At 36.4% G+C, this 14395-nt stretch overlaps 1 protein-coding gene across 13 annotated transcripts; it reads left to right on the top strand.

The window, feature by feature from the left end:
• The first annotated feature begins 430 nt into the window (after positions 1-430).
• Positions 431-13222, top strand: LOC101170347 (excitatory amino acid transporter 1). Of its 13 annotated transcripts, none has more exons than XM_023958404.2 (11): positions 431-711; positions 775-889; positions 1218-1450; positions 2008-2145; positions 7875-8079; positions 8471-8513; positions 9090-9358; positions 9441-9674; positions 9852-10046; positions 10248-10382; positions 11236-13222. In XM_023958404.2, coding segments are annotated over exons 2-11 (1665 nt in total). In that variant the 5' UTR covers positions 431-711; positions 775-887; the 3' UTR covers positions 11447-13222. The 13 variants fall into 13 exon arrangements, with proteins under 13 accessions (XP_023814172.1, XP_078808416.1, XP_023814163.1 ...); XM_078952289.1 differs by having other exon boundaries at positions 493-711; positions 775-959; XM_078952291.1 differs by having other exon boundaries at positions 522-711; positions 775-860.
• Positions 13223-14395: the final 1173 nt, after the last annotated feature.

Below are 14395 nucleotides of genomic sequence, written 5' to 3'. Positions count from 1 at the left end.
TAAACTTTTGGAATATAAAAATCTGAAATGATGTAAGGGGGTTTGTGAATTTTACAACCAGAAATTGCACATGTTTACCTCTCTGCAGTATTAAATATTTACCTTCTAGGTTTATCTTAAAAAACTTAATCTCTACAGTTTTTTAGGAATAAACTTCTATATGAAAACTTAAACAGTGTCAAACAAGAGAAACATTTGTAATTCAAATGCAGAGTTTAGAAGATTTTCACCATTAAATTTACAATAAAAAAATCTTTCACACACTTTTATTTTCTTTATGACTGATTCTACACTGGAATCTGTAATGGGAGTGAATTTATTCAGCCTGAACCGATTTCAAAAGAGGGACAAGAAAAAAAAGTCCTTTTTCTTCAAGTTCCCCTCTGCCTGAAAAGTGCCCCCTCCCCTATCTAGCTTCAGTTTTTTTAGTCCCCGCCTCACTTCTCCACAAACCAGATCTGTTTGACTCCAAAGCACCGCCCTTTTTCTCCCACTGGCTCTCTCGTGCCATCCCTGCCATTCCTCTCTCCCGTCCTTTCACCTCCCTTCTCCTCTTTCTCTTCTGCTGCTCCTCAGAGCTGGCTGTTCACACCAAACAGCTCTAAGCCAAAGAGTCTCCCTTCCCCTTCACACGATCCAGCTTTAAGCCTGAACCTTCCCTTTGAATACAAACACATTGCTCCAAAAGGAAGTTATTCCTCAGATCCAAAGGTACAGGAACAACTTTTATTTTTATATTGATACTGTATCATTTCTAATCTATTATGTTTGCAGATCGGTTGTTGAGTTTGGAGGAGATTTCAGCATGAGACTTTGAAACTGAACCAGACTGTACACGTGTTTAGTGTACACAAGAGGAAGTACGAAGCCCCAGCTGCAAGTGAAACATGTGTGCGCCTTTTATAAAATGCAGCCTTTTCTCTATTTTAAGTGGCTTTATTGCAAATTTTTAGTGTAAGGTAAATACTTTTTTGGAGAGGTCACTTAGAAATTTGAATTTAATTTTAAAAATTGTGTTTTTTTGTTGCATGGATGGATTTCAGTTCACAACATTTTTCTATTTTTTTAATTTAAACAAATTGTTCCACATTCTGTGCCTTTCCTCTACTAGATGTCTGTATTTCTTTAAATAAAGGAGAGGAGAAACAGTAACCAAAGGAAAGAGCAACATTGACCACCTTTTTGACTTTTTATTTCCTTTTTACATGTGAGTGCAGGTCAAGTTTCTGCAGTCCTGAGGAAGATCTTAAGTTTCCGTCTGCAATTATGGCTCAAAGCCACCAACAGGACCTGCAGAGAAACCAAAGTGGTCTTCAGCAAATCAGTGCCAGGATCCAGGCCAGAACAATGCTCGCCAAAAAGAGAGTGGAGAGCATTAAGAAGAATGACGTGAAGGGATTCTTCATCAGAAATGCTTTTGTTATTATGACTGTGGCTGCTGTAATCATAGGTAAGAACCTTTCTTAAAAGGATTTATGCTTTCAGTAGACAACAACATTTATTTTTAGAGGATAAGACTATGACTCTCGTCCTCTAAATAACTCCCTTTGGTGTAACTACAAGCCAGTCATCAAAAGAGGAAAACTCCCTAAATGAACAGAAGTAACTGTGACTAAATTAGCCGACTGGCCTTTACTTGACCCTCCAGTTGACCTCACACCTGCCGCCTTTCACCTCGGAATCCCACACTAAGTAACGGCTAAAAGTGCAACACATGACAACCACATTTGACTGACTATCAGATTCAGGATATTCCTGCCTTTGGCTTGAAGGATAAGACCACCTGGGCTTGTCAAAGCATTTTAAAGAGCTCACAATTTAGGCTTTGGAATTTCTATGATACTGTCGAACAGGCGTAAACACAAAAAAAGGCAAAACTGGACTGATATTCATTTCAAAACAGCAAGCAATTGCTAACAATAACACTAAACAACACTTTTATTTTTCACCTTGTACTGTAATATTTTCATACTGATTTCTGGTATTGTTTTTTTTTTTAAAATCCAGGCATAATCTTGGGATTTGCCCTGCGCCCTTATAAAATGTCCTATCGTGACATGAAGTTCTTCTCTTTTCCTGGAGAGCTGCTGATGAGAATGCTCCAGATGCTGGTTCTGCCTTTGCTTGTTTCCAGCCTCATCACAGGTATGAAAAGGTTTGAATTTGTCAAATTAGTCCCAAAAAGACAGACAAAATACCAGTGATCCAGCCATTAACTGTGTTGTTAAATTACCATACAAATACAGCATCAAAGTGGACACACATGAAGCACTTCACTAAGTCTGTAATTTGGAGTGAACATACCCAAAGATACTGCAGGTATCTAAAATCAGACAAGTGACACAGCTTTTATTTTCTCTTGCTCAACTTGTGTCTGATTCTGCAATCCTGCACAGATTGCTTCACATTTGCCACATTGTCCACTTGCACATTAGTAACCTTTGACTTTAGTTTTAAGACTTTGAATCTGTCTGGCAAGCGGCATCTGTTTTGTTTGCCAGTAGCGACACTGACTAAGTTCTTTGACGGCCTGCGGCTCTGCTGACAAACATGTACCTCATGATCAGCGGAATGAGCCAGCTGTTTGCTCAGCCGACTGTTGTTTTCAAACCCTGCGGTGTGCCTAGTAAAGAGCAGAGGAGAAATATTTTGCCTTTGGGTATATATATATATACGTACATGTACCATTTGGCAGTTAAACATCTATATTTGTTTGTACATGTTTCTCCAACAAATGGATAAAAACTGACCGATTGAGTGGTTTTAGGGACTGACAGGCACAGAGTAGTCTCCTGTTATTCTATAATAGTGTGCTTTGTGCTGTACTGGGATGTAGCATCAGAATCCTGCGACGTAATGCCTTATGACTGTTGTAACATTAAGAAAAAAATGATAATCTGTAAGAGTAGTCTATCTTCAAAAAGTAAGGGCTATCATACTGTATGTTGGTTTTAACTTAAGACAATTAAGTCTGATTCCTTTTTTTTATTATCCTGCTTCTTCTCATCAGCATTCAAATGGGATTTGTCATAGAATATACCCTCCCATGAAGATTGTTATGGATTTTTCTTTCAAATGTGTTTACACATTTTAAGACAGTTTACTGTCTATAATTTAAAACAGATCTTCCTTTGGACACACTAAAGAATTGCATATAGATGTCCCCATTATCTCTGTGTTTGTTATGAGTGGAAAATGTGGCTTTGCATTGAGGATACGTGTAACACTGCTATAAACTCAGAAAGTTTAGATAACCTTGGTTGAATACTTTGAAACAACCCCTATACCCTTTACCACCCTGGTTTTACTCCGATTTGAAAATAGCCTGAACATTTGCTGACGTCTTTGAGCAGAAGAACAACTTAAAAACTCCACTGTAAAGTTCCTTTTGACTTTCCCCCAATGTGGTCATCAGTTTATGATGAATGATGGCTAGGCTTACACAAATGTGGAGAGGAAAATGAGGAAAATACTGATCCTGTCCAACATTTTTTTTTATTTCACCACAACTAGTTATACCAGATTATGCAGCAAATCACATCTTGGAACCTCTTGACAAAAAGAAAACATATTTTAAGATAATTATGGTTGTTAGAAACAAGTGCAGAGATATTTATGGTGGAAAAAACCTTCTATTTGTAAAATTTGAAGTATTTCTGACAATTTACAATTTGCATTTTATGCAAAGACAAAGCATTACCCTTAAGTTTAGTTCTCCGTAAAACAATGAATTGACTTTTAGAAAAAAACAACACCAACTGGGTTTACTCTTACAGAGAAAAACTCTAAACTCAAGACAAAACAACTCTTTTTGCTTAATTATTTTAAAGTTATATGTACTTTATTTTAGACGTGCAAATTTAAATGGAACAAGTATTTAAAACCTTAATCTTTGGGATGACTGTCACAAAGAACAATAATGATTTTACCAGTTATTAACCTTCATAATTGAGGTCAATATTTACTTCTACCTTGAAGTAAATCTCTTCACAAAAAAAGGCTTGTTTTTATAAAAATTAAAATAACAATGTTGATTCCATTATTAAAAAAAATAAATTTTTGTAGATTTGAGATATTCTCAAAAACTTTGAACATTCTCAAGTATATTTCAGTTTTATTTGTTGTTCTTCATATGTAATGAATAGTAGTTAGGGTAGGTATTTTGCCAACACATTGTTTATTTAAGCAAACTGCTTTTTTTTTTTGGTTTAGTCGATAAGAACCGGTTTTTGTTTCTATCTTTTTGTGGCATTGCAGGTATTTGTTATTTTCCCCTTCAACTTAAAAATTATGTAACGGGTGTTTTCTTTGAAAAAAAAAACATGTTTTTCTGAGAACTGAGAATCAAAGAGTCCTCCAGAGAGGCCCTTGAGGTAACCTGAGCAGAAAAGAGGGGTCCTAAAAGGTAAATAAGTTGAAAGAAGCAATCTCAGGGTAAAATGAGAGAGAGAACCATAACCCAATAAGGATTTATAAGTTGGATGTTTATCTATTAAATTATAAAAAAAAATGTTTGAAGATCACAATAGTCAATAGTTGCATCTTTTCACTCTGTTTTACTCACAGCTATTCACCCTAATATGTCTCACTAGCACAAATCCTTTGAGTCTAAAATTAGAATCCAAAAGCTTTATTCTTGACAATCTTATTGCTTTTAACTATTTTTCTTTTTTCATTTTTACTGGTATTGTTGTTGTTTATTCATCATTAGACATGGGAAGTCTCCAAAAAAGACCTCTTGCTGTAGTTTTGTCCTGTTTTTCACCCTCATTGCTCAGAGGTGATCTCTTGCTTGCGTTTGATGAACATGCCCCCCAAACTACAAAGAAAGTCATTCTACCTGCTCTCCTTCAATCTTGATTCCTTCGTTCCTTTGAAAAGTTTGAATAGATGAAGCTGCATCCGTCGTTGCCGAGACAACGGGCTAGAAATCATTGTGTGTGTGTGTGTCGCGCGGACGAAGTCAACAGGTTTTCCCAGGGCCTTTGGACAGAGGGTAAGGATGAAGGAAAGAGGGAAAGAGAAAAGGGCAATGGAGGGGGCAGCTGAAGTGGTGGATAATAAAAGGAAATTGCAGCACAGACATCAGTGTGTAAGAAAAAGAGAGGCAAGATTCTGTGAGAGAAAAGAAAAAAAAACATAATTAAAGCTGCGTGGGATGCGCTTCCCGTAGGCCCACCACCTGCAGGAAGGATCAGGAGATGGTGCTTTGGGATTTGAGCAGCAGTCAAAGGCAAGTGCCTTTACAGCCCAATCCTTGAACACAGACTCTAGTCATTGGGCCAAGGATTGTAGCCAGCGGCCCAGGGGATGACCAAGGATGTGCTCGGAACTGTAGGAGGTGTCTATGGAAAGTAAGATCTGGACTTTGACTGCTGCCTCCGTGACCTAAAGTGGAAGAAGATGGTTGCATGTACATGGGTCAAATCAAATCAAAACTATCTTCATTTACATAGCACTTCTCATACCTTCCAAGGGGCTGTACACCAAGTTGGGATCAGGTTGAGATCAAGGATGGGGTTAAAACTTAGGAAGATTATCCAAACAGACAATAAACCTGAGATGCCATTCATAAATGAGAAAAAAAACTAATGTTAAAAAAAGAAGAAACAATTTAGCAAACTTTTGGACTCCTGTGAATATCAACTTAATCACTAACTAAATCTACTATCCAGCTTATTACCCAAACCCTTCCCACCCTAATTAATGGGAAAAGCCAATCTCTCACTAACCCTACTGTGAACTTGATTTGAACCTGGCTGTAACAATCAAGTCAAAGGATTTATTGTGTGACCCCTGTGCTCACATACTCAAAACAACGCGCTCCCACCACACAAAGCCTGATTTCACAGTTTCAGAGGAAAAGGACAGGCATGGTAGGAGCTGACAATAAATTACCTTTGTCACAGTTGTTAGGTAGTTTAAATCCATTTTCTCATGACCATTGTCATTATAAAGGGATCCTAAAGGACTTTTTTTTAAACAAAAAGAGCTATAAATCATTGAATACTTTATAAAGCATAATCTATGAATTTTCAGTAACTGAATGTAAAGAAAGTTGCCTTAAGATCAATCATATCACAGTGATTCTCTACCTGTATTTGTTAAAATATTGATACGCAAAATAATAAAAAGAATTACTGTTAAATTGAAAGAAAACACAAATTTTGGCTGTGACATTTTTGAAGAACATTTGCCACTCTTCAATAAAAGTTAAATTAGTTAGTTTGCAAAGTAATAAACCACAAGTGAAATCAAAATAATTTGAACAGATAAGGAAAAAATGAGATGCTTGGTCACAATCCACATTTCTCTTAAGACAAAACCTGAACAAAAGATCTGCGGGAATTTATACTAATTTATCAACACCAAGACATGAGTATTTTCCAATTACTGCAAAATATACACAACCAAGAAAGTACACCAAAGGTTTCTTTGAGTCACATCTGATATGATCTTAGTTTCTCAATCTGACAACTTAAATTTAACTGAAACTGGATCACACATGACAAGCCAGGAGGGCTGAGCATTCCAGAAAATCCCCAAGAGCATTTCTTAAAAAGTCCAACTTGATAGGATAAAATGGCAGAGAAAGTCCGCAGTCTGAAATTACTGCATGTTCTTTGAAAAAAAACACAAGATATTCAAAAATGCCCACCCTTCAAAAATCTGTGAACTGAGTCAACACAAAAAATGGTAATGGTTACTTGTAGAAATATTATATTGGGTTGGTGTTTCAAAAGTGATTTGAAAGTTAATGAATGATGAATTTGGAGCTTCAAACTCTTTTGGCTTTGTTTATAAAATGTCCATTGTGTTAGGCAGTTTATGCTACACATCAGAAAAATTTAAGAAAAGTTGATGTCTCCTAAAACTTTATGTAGGAAAGAGGGTTGTAATTACTACTTTTCTGCACTGCTTCTAATTCCTGACTGCCCACAACTATTGAGAAAAACTAGCCTTAATTTATGTAGATTTGTGGTGGCCATTAAACATATTTCTCTGTGGTGCATATAGATTAATGTCTTGTCATTAGGGTAAAACTTTGCATAACTGGTACAGAGCTGTAGTTGCTACTCAGAACAATGAGTATTGGGATGCAAAAATGTCTGTTTGTAACAACAAAATGTTTTGAATCCTACTTCCATGTGGAACATGTTACATTTTCCTAGAAACTCTCCATCCCCTGCCTGGGTTTGGGCTTGACGTTCATTAGTGTGCATCTTTATTGGATCATTTGTGCAAAATAGTGTACTTTTAATCGTTACACGCTGTTTTTGTGACACACTGATGTTACACTCATGGGTCCTCAAAAAACAGAGAAGCAAAACACATCTAATGCAGGATTTTTTGACAAAATTCATATAATTAAGGACTACATTCCCAGGTAATTTATCCCTGTACCTACAGATGGATGTAAGACATGAAAATAGACTTGATTGGCTTTCACTCTACAATATGTGTAGTCTTCTCAGCAGCAAAGGTCAGTGTCAGATTGGGTTTCTCACCCCTCTTTGTTGTCATTGAGGGTGAGTCAGATAATCCAGATGGGTGTATTTGACATATAATTACTGCTTCGTTTCCCAGAGTAACTGTTTGCACCATGGGACTCGATTCGGTGACACACCGCTGCAAACTCAATTATTACAGAGCACCATGAGCAAAGATGATAGGGATATTTTCCATTCATGTAAAAAAAAAAAACCTGAAAGAATTGTCTCCTAACAGCTGATGTGGTCATGCGTGTACACGTCTGCTGCACTCCTACCCCCTCTACAGGAAGGCTTAGAACACTCAAATTTACTGTAGTTTATGTAACTTGGCAATATTAACAAACTGTATTGATATTCTTGTGCAATTATATTCTTTTTAAGGTATGGCCGCTCTGGACAGCCGTGCTTCTGGTAAAATGGGTATGAGAGCAGTGATCTACTACACCACCACAACTGTCATTGCTGTGTTCATTGGTATTGTTATGGTACTCATTATCCACCCTGGAAAAGGATCAAAAGCCGAATTTGCCAAGAAGCCGCCGATTGAGCAGGTCAACGCTGCGGATGCCTTTCTGGACCTGATCAGGTATCTGCAAACATTGATGCTCATTAGCAGCCAGATGCACACATAGGGCCCTCTGAGCGCTTCAGCACCTGCCCTTTTTTCCTCACATAAAAAAGGTGCCCAGGGCCCTCTTTTTTTTGTTTTTTTGTATTAGCATTAATAAATTCCTGTTGGTGATTCAAGAAAAACAAGTTGCAAAAAAATCCCCACGATATTCTTCTATCGTGCCCATTTTCTTGCAACAAGGGGTTCGGATCTGCCGCGTCTGTCTTTGCAGCCCTGATCAGACTCATTCAAATGGAGATGTTCATTTAAGACATTTAAGTTACTCTATTTGTGCTGTTAAACAATATAAAAAATGTGCTTTTTTAGGTTTCTTTTAACTTAAAACTCAATGTTTTTTTTTTTCCAGAAATATGTTTCCTCCTAATCTTGTCGAAGCCTGTACAAAACAGGTAATTCACTGGTTTTTTTTTTTTTGCTTTCAACCTGAGGACACATAACACGCATAGTTCATTCATATTGTAAATTCTGTTTAACATTTATATCTGTCTTCACTCAAACTACTATAATATAGACTGAATTGTGACTCAACAGTTAAAAACTACATTGTAAGGTTAAAACAAAACTACGATGTGTAGCCTAATTATGCATCCTAATATTCAATGAAACAAAAGCAATTATCACAGAAGTGAATTGTCTTAGAGCAAAGAAGTTTGGAAGCAAACATCAATTTCTAATTGGACTTCACAGTTTATCAAAAATTTACATAACTTTAAATGTTGTTTTTGACTAACTTTTGGGCATCTAAAGGCAAACTGAAAAGCCACAAATGGCTGAATTTAACTTTATGTCAGGAATTTTCTTCAAAAAGATAGGAAAGATAGGATTAGTAACTTTTAGTAACATTTTGTTTGTATCCACAAGTTGCTTGCTGTATTTTTTCTTTGTCTCTCAAATGTTGTTTTTCAGTCTGAAATATCACAAGAATGAATAAATGTAAAACACCTTTGTCTTTCTTTAAAATACAGTTCAAGACGCAGTATGGCAAGAGAATAGTCCATGTGACAGTTACAGTGAACGACTCAATAGTCACCGTTAATGGAAGCCAACAGATTACTCAAGAAGAAATGATCCCAATCCCAGGATCCGTGAATGGAATCAATGCCCTGGGCTTGGTAATGTTCTCCATGTGCTTCGGTCTGATTATCGGGAAAATGAATGAACAGGGACAACCCCTAAGAGATTTCTTTGACAGCCTCAATGAAGCCATCATGAGGCTGGTTGCCATAATAATGTGGTAAGTGCTGGGAATTCTGTCTTCTTGCTGAATGAAGAAGTGAACACACAAAATACTGAAACTTCTATAAATTTCGTTTTAGGTATGCCCCTGTTGGCATCCTGTTCCTTATTGCTGGTAAGATTGTGGAGATGGAGGACATTTCAGCCATGGGTGGTCAACTGGGAATGTATACAGTGACAGTTATCAGTGGCTTGCTTATCCATGCTGTCTTTGTCCTCCCAACACTTTATTTCATTGTCACTAGAAAGAACCCCTTTGGGTTCATTGCTGGGCTGCTACAGGCTCTTATAACTGCCCTTGGAACATCTTCAAGGTATGTGCTCGCACAGACGCTTACATTCCCAAAAGATCACCATGAAAAGTCTCCAAATGTAACATTCAGCATTTTGTTTGAGAAAAAGCTTTTTCAAATCAAAGTTGTACCTGAATATTGTTATTTTGGGTCAAAGATATTTAACTACTGGTTTAACCCTGGGTTTGTCTGTCTCAGTTCTGCCACATTGCCCATCACCTTTAAATGTCTGGAGGAAAATAACAAGGTGGACAAACGTGTGACACGTTTTGTGCTCCCTGTTGGTGCCACCATAAACATGGACGGTACAGCTTTATATGAAGCTCTGGCAGCCATATTTATTGCTCAGGTCAACGACTACAGCCTAGACTTCGGACAAATTCTCACTATCAGGTATGTAATGCAACCTTTTTTCTGAAAGGGGTCTGTTGGTATCAACATAACCCGTTATTTACTAGAACTTTTTTGAGCTGGAACATCTGTTTGATGAGTTTTACACATTAAAGAGGCTTTTACTGATCAAAAAGCCCAGAATAATCTAACATGCAATACATTTTGTCACAAAGAAATCAATACAATACAATTTTAATGTAGTATTACAGCCACAGCTGCCAGCATCGGAGCAGCTGGAATACCTCAAGCAGGACTGGTGACCATGATGATAGTTCTGACGTCTGTAGGTTTGCCCACTGATGACATTTCGCTGATCATTGCTGTCGACTGGTTCCTGTAAGTACAAACTTTCCTTCTTACAGTGAAATGTCAACAGAAAAGGTTATTTTTTTCTCCTTGCAGAAGTCATCCCATCCCACCTTAACTTCTGAGATCTGTAGAAACTGGAAATAGCTTGGTTTTTGGAAGAAGCAAGAACTGTTTCATTATTAGAAGATAAAATGTGCTGGATGAATTTAATTAACTTTGACCCAGCCGCATTTTTGATTTTTCACGGGTGAATTTTTGATTCATTCTCCTACAATCCATCTGGATTTCATTGAGTTATGGGGGTTGACTCTGGTTCTGGTTCAGATTTTTTTCTTCCTTTTGGGAATGATGCTGCATTCTGCTCAAACTCATGCCTTATTTTCTTTTTGTAATATAATCTTTTTGTGCGAGCTCTGGGTCATGACCGAAAGAATGAGGTCTCGGATACAAGCGTCCAAAAAGAGCTTTCTCAGTAGGGTGGCTCGGCGCTCACTCAGACATAGAGAAGCTTGGTCACCCTGGTGATAGGTTGGAGTAGAGCCGCTTCTTCTCCACATTCAGAGGAGCCAGTTGTAGTGCTCGAGCATCTGATCTGGAGGCCTTCTGGGCACCTCCCTCGAGAAGAGTTCCGGGCGTGTCTCACTTGGCCCCAGGGAAGACCCAGAACACGCTGGAGAGACTATATCTCTCAGCTATTTTGGGAATGTCTCAGGTCCCCCCAGAGGAGCTGGAGAAAGTGGCGAGGGACAGTGAAATCTGGGCAACTTTGCTTAGACTGGACGGACGGCACTTAAGTGTTCACTATGTTATCTATTGTCTTTCCTTGTAATCATTCATTTGGTCACCAACTCCTGTGTTTAACTCACCTCCGTCTCCTCAGAGACCGATTGCGGACCACCACCAACGTGCTGGGAGACTCCATCGGTGCAGGGATAGTGGAGCACCTGTCTCGCCACGAGTTGCAAAAGAAGGACCCTGAACTCGGCAACTCTGTTGTAGTGGAGGAGGCAGACAAGAAGCCGTACAAGATCATCTGTCAAGAGAACGAGTGTGAGAGTGAGAGGCTCACAGATAGTGAGAGCAAGATGTAAAAATAGGTTTAATGCTCATTCGTTTTTACATATGCAGTTGCATTGCGATGAACCAAAATCTTGTTTTTATTTTTACCATCTCAGTTTGAGATTTAGACACATAAAATCCAAATCTGTTTTGAATGAGGGAGTTTAACCTGTGTCCTGTTCCTAACACACATTCTTTTTTTTTAATATGTACATTTCCTGAGATGTATAATTATCATAGAATGGCAGCTGTTTACTCTTATAAATGAATTACAAAGTCCAGTGGTCAGTAGCCTACATTTCACATCCAGCTTGTGCAATTGTAATAGCTAATTTTGCCCACACGAGGCCAGTATTGCTTTGACTTTAAACGTCACAGCGCATGTCAGCTCATGGGAACCTTTTTTATACTGTTTGTTCTTTTTTCTGGCTTAAAGTTCTTTCTTTCTTTCTAAAACAAGTTTTAAATAGGAAAAATTAAGTTTAACTACCGGTATTTGCAAATCCAATTGGATTTTGTAAATTGAACACACAAGCAACTGGTTGACCAATGCTGAGAAGAAGTGCCTATTCTAAAGGATTATTCCATTATTTGTGGCTGCAATATCTGCAGATTAAAGGACAGATATTATTTAATTTCTTCAGTCGCAGTTCAAGTTTTTTCCCTTAAATGTGTCTGGTTGTTGCTGGGAAAACAAAAATCACAGAATATTTTGTTGCAAATTTGTTTTTAAATATAATGTAACACCGAAACACCAAAAGTACTTTGCCAAATATTTAAATACTGTTTTCCTAGGAACAAAATTCTACTTATTTAAAAAAAAAAAGATAACAAGCCATTTGGAAAAAAAACCAAAAACATTAATGGATAGACAGATTTCTCCAAGATTTAAAAAGTAATGAGTGTCAATTACCCTTGAGCATGTGACTGTCAGCCCTGAGATAATCCTCTAACATACGAAATAAAATATTTGTAGTGTAAACATTTATTTCTAATTCAAATTTACATTTTTAATAAATTTAGAGTTGAAACTTGTTTTTGAACAATTAGAGCTGAGGGTTAATTAAAATAAAAATCTTTATGCTTTTGATAAAAATCTGACTAAAACATGTTAGAATGTAATTATTGCCTATTTAGTTGACAATGTACCTTCACCCTTTAGCTCATTAATGTGAAAATAGTGCCTTGAAAATAATAATGAAATTGCTTTTGACTTTAATATATAAAAGCAAATATATTACAACAATTTTCTCTAATGGGGCTAAATACATTTTTCACTATTACATTTTTAACATGTGTTTTTTTCCATCTCATTTAAAAAAAATGTTTGTTTTTGTAACTGTATAGATGGTTCATTCAAACCTGTAGAACTTATATAGAGAGATGTAGATCAATTCAAAAATGATTGTAGAATAAAGGTAAAACATTTTACATAAACGTTGCATAGTTTAAGATGTGATTGCTTTTCTATTATGTAATGATAAAACTAATCTTTATAAATGTGAAAACAGTCTGATTGATGGGACCAAATCTTCTTTAGCTAGAAATTAAACATTTGTGTTCTCACCTGTTGGACCTCCTCCTCCTACACACACACACACACACACACATGCACACAGACACATCTTCATTGTGTGGATCTAGTGAAATGACCAAAACACAGTAAACTACTAATATTGGTGTTCCATCGAATGTGAGTACACACCAGAGAGAAAGAGAAGTGTGCACACAGAAAAATGAAAAAAACAAAAATGCATGTACATAAATTTATCTTGCATGTATGTTTTTTAATAAAAGTGGTGAAACAACTTAGTGTGTTGTCATTTACAAACCATAAACATGGAAAAATATGATTGTTTCAGATACTGTTAAGAGTTTTAAATAGAAATGGAAGTTAAACAAGATAGTATGATAAATGATACAATAAAAACTTTGGGGTGTCTTAAGCACAATCTGACCAGATGTCCAAACAGAGACAATTTTAAAGCATAAAAAAACAATTTCCTAATCCATCCTTGTTGATGAAGAGAGAGTTTAACTACCTCAACAAACTGTACTGCAGATATATTTGTAGCAGAAAGCTTTTGCAACAGTTGATAAACCAAACAACAATTAGGTTCTGTCTCCTTTTAATCTAAACGTCACAAACTTTTTTACTGTGGCCACATAGGTTATTGCTAATATTAATTTACATGAAGCACTGGTGACAACTCTAAATGCCAAAACAAAATAAACACAACCTGATGCAGAAACAAAATTCTTCATCAGCAGTGCAGTTCTTAAATACTACCTATTTATGTTGCTCTTTAAGTTGTAACTGGAATGCACAAGGATGTCAGACATACATGAAGATTCTCAGGAGGCTTAATGTACAAGCTCTGCTTTAAATCCAATTTAAAATGCAACTGAAAAACACATAATTCTGCAGTCTTACCTGCACAAATCATTGGTCTAAAGCAGGGATGTCCAAAAAAGGCCAATTTTGGCAAGGTAAAAATGTATGACGGCCAGCATTCTTTGAACCCTAATAATAGCATTAAATGCACATAAACAGTTTAATGAGATTTTTATTTTAATTAAATAATTTTCTTTTTCTTTTTTTACATAAAACAGAAATACATCTTAATTCATTTTTACCTAAATTAATGTGAATTTCATATTTGAAGCCGAGAAAAATTAAGAATTGATTTTATGATAGGAGTCGTATTGAAAATTTGAATGTGCTGCATTTGATCGAACATTGGTCATGCCTGGTCCAAAGGCTAAAACAAGTTGCAAGATAACTTTAAATCAGTGCAAGGCATTTTTGACCATAGGTTATTTTCAAATATTTCTTTTTTTTTTTTTAATTTGTTTGTGTTACAAATGATATCATGACATTTGGCCCTTAAGTTTTTTTTTTTTAATTTCTTCTATTTTTTAACTTGACCTTATAAATAGACTAGTTCGATGGTACCAATATTTAAGCAAACAGACAAAAA

Source organism: Oryzias latipes, chromosome 9 (assembly GCF_053564925.1).
Source record: "Oryzias latipes strain Hd-rR chromosome 9, Olatipes_Hd-rR_3.1".
Taxonomy (NCBI): domain Eukaryota; kingdom Metazoa; phylum Chordata; class Actinopteri; order Beloniformes; family Adrianichthyidae; genus Oryzias; species Oryzias latipes.
Note: the sequence above shows the minus strand (reverse complement) of the source record. Positions and strands in the feature narration are given on the sequence as shown.